Below are 10,520 nucleotides of genomic sequence, written 5' to 3'. Positions count from 1 at the left end.
GCTCCGGAACAGGCCTCCAGATTGAATGCTCATGAAACAAGAGATTGCGACAGCGATAAAATTCTTCTGAAAATATGGCCAGGGTTTATGTATTTATAAGGATTTATAGCGGTGAAATCAAGGAAAGGGGGTGCAGAGGGGCCCCACACGGCCTAGGGGCGCCCCCAGGGCCCAAGGGGTGGGCATGTGGGCCCCTAAAGCTCCTCTCAATCTCTCCCTAAGCTTCTAATTAATGTCCCTTGTTGCCCAAAAAATCGTATTAAATTGGCAAGTCATTTTAACCTCCGCACTGTGAACTACTCCCTCCGTCCTTCAAAGAGTGTACTTCCAACTTTGTTGGAGGGTCAAACCATTTCAAATTTGATCGAGTTTGTGCAAAAATATATCAATATTTATAAAACCAAATAGGTGTACGATGAAAATATATTGCATTATGAATCTAATGCTACTAATTTGATGGTATAAACGTTAGTGTATTATTGTATAAATACGGTCAAACATAAAAAAGTTTGACTTTCTGATAAAGTTGGAAGTACACTCTTTCATGAACGGAGGGAGTAAATTAATAGGTTAGATCCGCCGCGACCGCTTGCGGTACCGCCAACGTTAGGCAGAACTAAAAGTCGTGTACATGGAGATGGATGAGGCGGCGGATGAGGTGTTCGGCAAGAACGACGATAAAGAGGACATCGCCAGCTCTGCCACGCTCGTGGCCCGCCGACACATCCGCGGGTGCCGTCGACATCAAGGAAGAGTAGTGCATGGTAGGTCGCCACTGCTCGGGTCCCAGGAAGGCCATCACTCCTTCCCTCCCGTTGAAGCTAAGCTTGGCGGGCTGGTCATCGTCGGCCGATGAGCCGCTTAAGCTGCGGAAGCAGAGTTGGAGAGTGCTGAGGCGAAACTAGTAGTGAAGGAGAAGGCGAGAGCCGGAGCTTCAGTTCTCGGGGATCACGACAGGACATGGGGAACGGGTGCCGACGATCATCTAGATTAGATTTAGAGTAGGATTTAATTAAAATTGTCTAAAATATGTAATGCGCTTCATCCGGTTTTATATGAAAAATCAGCAGGTCCGTATGAATACCGTCCGTTTAGTTGAAATCCGAATTGAAATGTATGCGGATAGCGTTGGATGGCCGGTTCCAAAATCCATCGCGGATGGATGCGGGAGAGAATTCCGAATTGAAATGTATATGGATAGCGTTGGATGGCCGGTTCCAACATCCATCGCGGACGGATGCGGGAGAAAATTTACGGGTCAGCGTTAGAGATGCCCTAACATGGATAACTCTTTAGTGTTTTTTTTAGTTGCCCTCATGTTACGTTCACATTTTTTGTAGGCATGTTATGATTCAGCCTCTTTTAGGCATGTTATGATTTACATGTCCGTCATACAGATCCACGTGACGGGGCTGTACCGTCTGGACCGCTAGCGGTGCAGAATGTCAAAGGTCTACCACGAAAGGAGACGAACGAACTTGGGCTACATTAGTCCACGCCAAGACTGAGAGCGGCGGAACGGACGGAAGACAGGAGGAGACGAAGGAACTTGACTCGGCTATCGCCGCCGCCCGCCCTTACACCTTCCCGAGAGCCTCCGCCGTCGCCCCTTCCTCCTCTTCACGGCCCCGCAGAGAAAGACCACAAGAGGGGCGATAGAGGGGGTGTATCTTCTTGCATCACTGTTATCAATCAATGGTGGTAAGCTCTCCTCTCATCCTCCCCCAGCCGATTTTTCTTCTTCTTTTGAATGCATCTCTGCCGATATTTAGGGCCCCCTTACTTTTGGATCTAAAAAATAGGGCCTCCTTGGGTTTAGATTAGTAAAACATTAATTTTGGATTCCTAGGATCATACGAATTCTGAACAGGATCTGGTCCAACGGGGCAGGTTACGAAATTTAAGAAATCCAAGGAGAGTGTCAAAGGGCACGGTCTCTTCAAGTTGTGCTGTTGTGGCAGGTGTGCTGAACAACATGCAGATCTTGGGCTGCTAGCGCTAGTCGCAGGGTGCCGTTGGAGTGCGTACGCTTGCTGCACCATTCTGTGAATCATGGAGTGTGGTTGAAATTCAAGTGTTTATATATATGTACTGATGGGATCATAATATTTTGGGCATTGGCTTATGTGTTGTTGTGACGGTGACAGAGGAGGTTGGTAGTTTATCCAGTAAAAACAATCTTGTTTTTTCCTCCTCTTCAGTGCATTCTAGACACTAGAATGGAATGCGACTGTGTTGTTTTTCGCGCTAGAGATTTTGATTGTGATGTGTCTCGTGCTTGTTTCTGGGCTTATGACGATGCAACAAAATCTGTTCGACCCTCATGTCTTCCTCTTCTTTATACTGGCTATGTTGGGTGCTTTTATTTCAGTATTGATCTAGGCATGCTTAATTCATGTCACAGGACTGGGTTAGCGATAGCGATGACAGTGATACGTTCGATTGGGAAAGTGATGGACTGGCTGAGCCCTTGTCGGCTTTGGCCTTGAATAACCTTGATGCTTCTGGCCCATCCATGCTGGTAATTCGAGTAATAACTCATAGAAAAATGTGTCTTTCAACTTATTATCTTTAATTATTATGATTATAATGTGGTGTTTGTTTGTGCCAATGTACACAGGATGTTACTGGCTGGGCCAAGGGGAAAGCACCATCAGCTTCTTTAGTTGAGGAATTTGTCAGAATGGGTTATCCAAAGGAGATTGTTTTGATGGCCGTCGAGGCGAGCGGTAAAAGTTAATCTTTGTCCTGTGTACTGATAAACATGCGCCAATGTAATCTAAGAGCAATAGTGTGGAGTGCGTAGCGTGTGTGAGTGGTGTTGTATGGGTTCTTGTCCCATTTCTTCTTAATATAACGATACAAAGATCTATTGCGTGTTTGAAAAAATAAACCATTTGTCTTGTCTGTGTTTGCACCTTCTGATTCAACCGGTGCTTTATTAGGGTACAATGATGCAAATGACATACTCGAGCTACTTCTCACATTTAAGGTATCTTATACGTGCATGTCTATTACTTAGTTTATCCTATGATGCTCTTGCTGCATACTAGTAAGGACTGTGTTAATATTGGTCATGTGAAATGTAGGCACTAGTTAACTACCCATCCATGGAAAACAGCTTTACTTCTGGCTGCACCCCTCACGATGTTGAGGATGACGACGACAACGATCTTGATTTTGCAAAATGGGATGATGGCGGCGATGATGCTGGTGAGAGGGCAGCCAGTTCTAATGATTCTAGTGATGAGGCTGAGTCCTTGTTGGCTTCCGCCTTGAGTAACCTTGATGCTCTTGGCCCATCCATGCTGGTAATTTGAATAATAACTCATAGAAAAATGTGTCTTTCAACATATTTTCTTTTATTACTATGATCATAATGTGGTGTTTGTTTTTGCCCATGTACACAGGACGTTAATGGTTGGGCCAAGGAGAAAGCACCATCATCTTCTTCACTCGAGGAATATGTCGGAATGGGTTATCCAAAGGAGATGCTTTTGAAGGCTGTCAAGGCAATTGGTAAAACATAATCAATTTCATTTTTTTTTGTCTGTGTTTGTACCTTCTGATTCAACAGGTGGTTCGGTTTTTAGGGTACAGTCATGCAAATGAATTTCTCGACCTACTTCTCACATTTGAGGTATTTTATACATGCGCTTCTATTAGTTAGTTTATCCCATGATGCTCGTGCTGCATACTAGAAAAGACTATTGATATTGGTTGTTTGAAATATAGACGCTAGGTAATTACCCTTCCATGGGTAACTGCTTTACCCCTGGCTGCACCCCTCATGATGCTGCGGATGACGATGACAGTGATATTGATTTTGAAAACTTGAATGATGATGATGATGCTAATGATTCCACAAACTGGAATGGTGATGATGATGATGATGATGATATTGATTTCAAAAACTGGGATGATGATGACGATGGTGCTGGTGAGACGGAAGCCAATTCTAATGTTTCTGGTGACGAGGTAGCTGATTATGTATCTCCAGATTGGAAAATGAGTACTCTATGATTATATGTGTGATGATATGTGAAATCTTTGCCTTGTTGACCTGTTTAAGTATTAGTTGATTTGAGTGAAGCATCCAACATGATATATAGCTGGGACGTTATTTTCCATTTTTCTTTTCAGATATTCTAGTATCTGGCCAGTATAGTCCCATCATTCAAAACATCATGGTAGAGTTGATGTATCTCTAAAATAAAATACTACTTGTTTAGCAACTACACTAGCATGATCTTGGCCTTCTCTTTGCTTGAGTGAATTGTCTCTTGTTAAGAATTTATATTCGTATCTCTTATGATTCCTCTTCTGGGTGCCATTCACACCATGAGCACTCCTTCACATAATGTTTGATCTGCTCTTGTTTTCTCTTATGCTCTCAAACTCTCGTGGGTGTAGAATTGTATTGTGAGGTTTGAGCACATGATTTTCATTACATACAATTCTTCACATGCTAAAGTTTACCATGTAATAGTGTGATATTTAAGGGTATGGATTGAATACTTTCAAGACTACACTTATCGCAGAGTAGTCAAACGAACATGAAATGACTTTATTATTGTGCGTGCCTGTCTTCGGTCATAATGATTGTAAACTTAGTTTTATCTAGGCAGCACTCATTTTCTTTTCAGTGCTTATGCATTTGAATATTAGTTGCAAGACTTATGAAATATGTATCATGATGCAATGAGGAAATCATATGCTAGTTGAGGTAGTTGTGTGATTTGTAAGCTAATGTTCTCTTGCATTAATGTCATTCTTAAGCAACACTGGAGAATAAGAAGTTGAGTTCCTGAATTATCACATTAATTTGATTCTTGATCGGTTTCTCCTGTCTTGTTTCCTGGGTCGTCTGTGCTATCATTTTGTTATCAATAACACCCCCACCTACCATGTTTTCCTAGGCTCATAGACGCCACTTTGCAGTTTTCACTATCAACACACAACCATTAGTTGCCATTAAAAAGGTAGTGAGATGTCGCAAAGTAATTTCGGACCTGTATTTTTGTTGTGCTTTTCTGCAGGATTTCGCACAAGCGATGTTAGAAAAGGACGAGAATATCAAGGATTTCGCACAAGCAATGTTAGAAAAGGATGCGGGGTTTCCTGAAGTTAGGGCCAATATGGCTTTTACCAGAGGTGGTAATGCCTCTCTTTTGAAATTGTTGCATTCATTTAAAAGGCACCTTATGCTGTATTTTTTTGGTTATATTTCCTAGGTGCGGATGATGCTCTTTTTGCATTACTTGATTCCAAGAACTTTTCTACCCGTGAGGTACCTTGTTGTTTGATTTTATATCTGAAAAATGAATCTCTTACGCTCTTTTAAGATGCAAGGACACCAAAGTTCATTTATAATTTTGTAGGTTACGAACAAGATCTTCAATTCCTTAAAAAGGAGAAAGGAAGGAAGATTCATGGAAGAGAGCAAGAAAAAAAGGATGCGATGTGGAGGTGAAGCGCAAGGAAATTGGCTCCCCTTGAATGGTAGCGATGATGAACCAATTGTTCTTCCAAATCCAATGGTTGGCTTTAGCCTGCCTAATAGCATGGTACAGCCAGTTAAAAGAAGCCTCCCCGAACAAGCTATTGGTCCACCTTTCTTCTACTATGAAAATGTGGCCCAAACCCCTAAACGCACATGGGATACTATTAAAGGAGAATTGTATGGTGTAGAGCCAGAGTTTCTGGATTCCAAGTACATATGTGCAACTGCCAGGAAAAGAGGTTACATCCATAATCTCCCGATTGAGAATAGGTCATCTCTCTGCCTGGAGCCTCCAAAGACTATATTTGAGGCGTTTCCCCATTATAGGAAGTGGTGGCCTTCTTGGGACTCGAGAAAGCAGCTCAACTGCCTGACGACATGTGTGCCAAGTTCAAGGCTGACAGAACTAATTGAGTTTGTTCTTTCAGCAGCGGAGAATCCACCATCTCTTCGTGTTCAAAACTATGTTATGGCTTTGTGCAGACAATACAATCTCGTGTGGGTTGGTAAAAACAGGGTTGCTCATTTGGAGCCCCATGAGATGGAATACCTACTGGGTTTTCCAAGGAATCACACGAGGGGAGTCACCAGAACTCAGAGGTACAAATCTCTTGGCAACTCATTTCAAGTGGATACAGTTACTTACCACTTGTCTGTGTTGAGGGACATGTTTCCTGATGGTATAAACGTACTGTCCTTATTCACCGGTATTGGAGGAGGAGAGGTAGCGCTACATAGGCTTGGAATCCACATGAGGATAGTGGTTTCTGTAGAGATATCTAAAGTGAATAAGAGGATTTTGAGAAGTTGGTGGAATCAGACTCAGACAGGCGAGTTGATTCAGATTCCAGACGTGAGGACTCTAACTGATGATAAAATCAGGTCATTTATTGAAAGTATTGGCGGCTTTGACTTGGTGATTGGGGGCAGCCCATGCAACAATCTCGCTGGCAAAAATCGGTTCCACCGTGACGGTCTAGAGGGCGAGCACTCTTCTCTATTCTACCAGTACCCCAGAATCTTGAACACCGTCAAGTCAGAGATGGCGAGGATTAAGCACTTAGCTATATCTCATTGTTGCAAACCAGTCTAGGACATACTAGTAAGGACTCGCTAGATAGTAGAGTACATGTACACCGACAAGTTGAGAACTGTTTGAGAACTTGAGAGAATTGGCTCTGATTTTGTGATAGATGATTCGTACGGTGCGAGTCTGCATAGAACTGCCCATTCTTGTTTATTTTTTTCTCTGTTTCCAGGAATTCAGCATTTGCTTAGAAACACCTCCTCAGTTCTCTAATGCCCGGTCCGATTTCTTAACTTGCTTTTTCAATCATAGCAGGCAATGCTGGAAATGCTTTTCCTCTGCACTTGTATTCTGGATACTGATATCATACCCGGCAATGCCATGGTTTGTATTCTGGATATGTCAGACATGTTTTCCCTCTGCACTTGTATTCTGGAGGCAATGCCATAGTTTCTAAGAACACTTGGTTCAGTAGACAATTTATAGAATCTCCAAGAGATGATGAAAATATTTGTGATGGGTAGGAGAGAAATTTTTTTTCATCACCACAGCCGCTGTTGCCGCAACAGATAATACAAAAATGATGCCACAAATTAAAACGATCAGTTGAACAGTACTAGGATAAACCCGTACTACCATTGGAAAATCGATCTCTATCGAGTTCATTTGTGTCTGCCGAGCTCTACTCCACGGGAAGAAAAAGAAAACTACTTATCGATGGGAAAGATTACAATGCCAATCTTCAGAAACACCTCCTCGGACCCCTCATCTCCGGTATTCTGATACGTCTGCGGCACGGTCAAGACACACGGCAGTTTCTCCAGGACAACCTCGCCGGGCCTGCTGCTGCTCGTCACCATCTGCATGGCCACTGTCCTCGTGCTGCCTTCAACCACGCTTGACTGCCGCAGGACGCAGGCGCGCAGCCGGGCCTTGTACGGCGGCCACGGCGACGCGCCTGCTCTGACGCACACGAGCGACACGGCGGTGTCCCCGTGCTGCTTGCCCACGACGAGAGCGAACACGCGGGCGTCCTTCACGGCGAGGATCAGCCGGTGGCACGGCACGGCCGACGCCGGCACGCGGAGGGAGAGCACCTTGCCGTACCGGGCGCCGTACGCGGGCCAGGAGTGGAGGGAGGTGAGGTGGCGGAGGAGCGCGTGCGGCGGGCCAGCGAAGCCACAGCCGGGCATCGCGCACGAGCAGGGCGCCTGTGGGCACGCGTCGTTGTGGGCCGTGACCTCGCTGTAGGTGAAGAAGCCGTGGCAGCCGCGGTGGGGGCACTTGAACCTGGCGTACAAGATGAAGTGTTCTGCCATCGCGTTCCGGGCGTCGAACTTGGCCCCGCCGTCCTTGCAGTTCTTGCACGACTCGGTGCAGCAGAGTACGCAGGCGAGGTGCCCGCTCTTGCACTGCGTGTAAAATCATCAGATTCGTGGATCGATCGGTGCAGCTAGCTTGCTATAGCTCGCATGGAACGGAATGGAATCTAATCGGAGCTATCGCATGTGTAGGTACGTACCTGGAAGACGGGACACTTGATGTAGAGGAGGTTTTGGGAGCAGACGGAGCAACGGATCCAGTTGCTGTCGATCTGCATGACGGCCACGGAGCTCACCCATCCCGGCGACGGCTCCGACGAGCCGGCTGCGGCTTCAAGGACGACGACGTCCCGCATCGCCTCGCTGTAGAGCGCACCCACGTCCATCGCTCCGGCCGGCAACGACTCCGACGAGCCGTCGGCTTCAAGGGCGACGCCGGTCAGCAACGACTCCGAAGAGCCGTCGGCTTCAATGGCGACGGTGTCCCGCGTCGTCTCGCGGTAGAGCGCATCCACGTCCATCGCTCCGGTCCGCGACAAACGATGCGCGCTGATATGTACGTACGACAGTGGCAAAAATCTTCATTTTAGGTTAAAAAGAATAGAATAGAGAGAACTATAGTAGCTATAGATCAGCACCATGGCGCGCCATGGCGTGAAGCAACAAACGGTAAGGAAAAGGAAAGGAGAATCAACATACCCAATCGACGGCGAACGGAGTGGAATGGAAAAGAAGACGGGGGAAGGGGAAGGCACCTCGCACACGACGACGGGCAGCATTGAGCGGCGGCTGCACTGGCCTCGGTCGCACGCACGCACGCACCGGCCTCCTTCCGAGGAAATCGCCCCGCGCCGCGGGAAGCGGAAACGGCGGCGAGCAGCTCGCCCTTTCCCAATGTGCTGCGCCAATCGCCGACGCGCCACGGCCACGAAAACCTGGACGCGCGTGGCCTATCTGCATGCAGGCACCAGAACGCTCCGAGGGAGCTGCGTCAAAACCCGGTCAACACACACTTACCAGTGCTGCTACGAGCGCCTCAATTCTACCGGGCAGCAAATCTCTTTGACTTCCCACATTACGGCGTTGATGACGCGCGGGAATCGAGGGGCTGCCGTTAACCCTTATGCGGGAATCGAGGCGCACGTCTCCTTATTGATGGGACGTGGCCTGATCAGGGTCTTTATCATTCGCAGAATTTTGAAAATGCGTGAATAGAAAAAATATAGAATTAAAATGGTAATGTCTATTTAAATCCTATAAAATTGGCACCGAGTGTTTGATGCCATGAGAAAAGAAAACAAATTTTAAAAAAGGTTGGAGTAGAGATTGGAGTGGATGTTAGGGCCTGTTTGGTTCCAAATAAGTCACCAACTTATAAGTCGAAAAATGAAAAAAGTGACTTATTTTGCCAAACAGACCCGACTTATAAGTCATAAGTTGCTCCACCCCAACTTAAAACTTATAAGTCACCCTCTTTTGCGTGGGTCCCACCACCTGCATGATGTTGATTGGTGTGGAAAGATGTGTCAGGTGACTTATAAGTCAGGTGACAACCAAACAGGCGTGACTTATAAGTCGGGTGACTTATTGAAACCAAATAGGCCCTTAGATTTTCTATAAAATATAGTACAAAGGATTTCATTGAAAAAATACCTATGGGGGTCAATCATATAAACTAAGGCCTCCTTTAGTTTGTAGGAATTTCATAAGAATTCTAGAGGATAGGATTCTTATAGAATTTTTTCCTTTAGAGCCCTTTGGTTCATAGGAATGGATTCCTATTCCTACATAGGATTGGTTCCTATCCTCCACATTTCATAGGAAAACAAAAATGAGCCTAGACTCAATGGAAAAATTCATTTGGTGTGAACCAAATGACATCTCGTTTCCTATTCCTACTCATAGGATTTGAGTTACATGTCATCTCATTTCCTACAAATTTCCTATTCCTATGATAATCCTATCCTATGAAACAAAAGAAGCCTAAAGGATAAACATAGGGAAATTTCAAAGGATTTCAATCCTTAAAAATTTCTATAAAATTTCTTTGAATCAAAGGAGCCCTCAAAGTTGTGTATTGGATATTTAAATACCGCACCACCTTTTTATACAATATATTAGGGCCACATGAATGTGATGGAGCTTTTCAGAGTTCAGACCCTCCATCGCGGGGTTTGGACGACGCCCCAATTCATGTGGCCCGTGCGCTGTACGCTTTAACCAGACTAGAGAGGGGGTGAGCAAGGTGAATTCCTCCTTGTTTGTGTTAGGTAGGATAGTTCATAGTGGTATGTCGTACTAAGACTGAGCACATGCCGCCTTATGTCGCCTCGAAGTGCATGAGTCGCACTCTAAGTGTGGAACTACTCTTGTTTTTTAAAGCAAGTGCCACATGAAAATTGTGTATTCGATATTTAAACAACACACCATCCTTTATGCATATATTAGGGCCACATGCAAGCGAGGGAGGTTCTCTAACCATCCCTCATGCGGTTTTCGATGGTGTGTCGATCCATAGGGCCCACTCGGTCTACGACTTTGACCAGTCTTGAGAGGGGGTTGACCATGGTGACTTTCTCTAGGTTTGTGTTAGGGTAGATCATAGTGACATGTTAAATCAAAATTGAGCACCTGCGTTCACAACATCCTCTCTTGTCGCCCTGAAGTG

The 10,520-nt window shown here is 45.4% G+C and overlaps 1 protein-coding gene across 1 annotated transcript; it reads left to right on the top strand.

Moving 5' to 3' along the window:
- The first annotated feature begins 631 nt into the window (after positions 1–631).
- Positions 632–6,596, top strand: LOC125546577 (DNA (cytosine-5)-methyltransferase DRM2-like). The gene is made up of 13 exons (XM_048710788.1): positions 632–764; positions 1,871–1,961; positions 2,252–2,312; positions 2,405–2,521; positions 2,621–2,729; positions 2,946–2,992; positions 3,090–3,311; positions 3,411–3,519; positions 3,594–3,640; positions 3,736–3,978; positions 5,040–5,157; positions 5,235–5,290; positions 5,382–6,596. The coding sequence occupies exons 1-13, from the start codon at positions 632–634 to the stop codon at positions 6,594–6,596; spliced, it is 2,568 nt and encodes an 855-aa protein (XP_048566745.1).
- Positions 6,597–10,520: the final 3,924 nt, after the last annotated feature.

Source organism: Triticum urartu, chromosome 3, assembly GCF_003073215.2.
Source record: "Triticum urartu cultivar G1812 chromosome 3, Tu2.1, whole genome shotgun sequence".
Lineage (NCBI taxonomy): Eukaryota > Viridiplantae > Streptophyta > Magnoliopsida > Poales > Poaceae > Triticum > Triticum urartu.
Note: the sequence above shows the minus strand (reverse complement) of the source record. Positions and strands in the feature narration are given on the sequence as shown.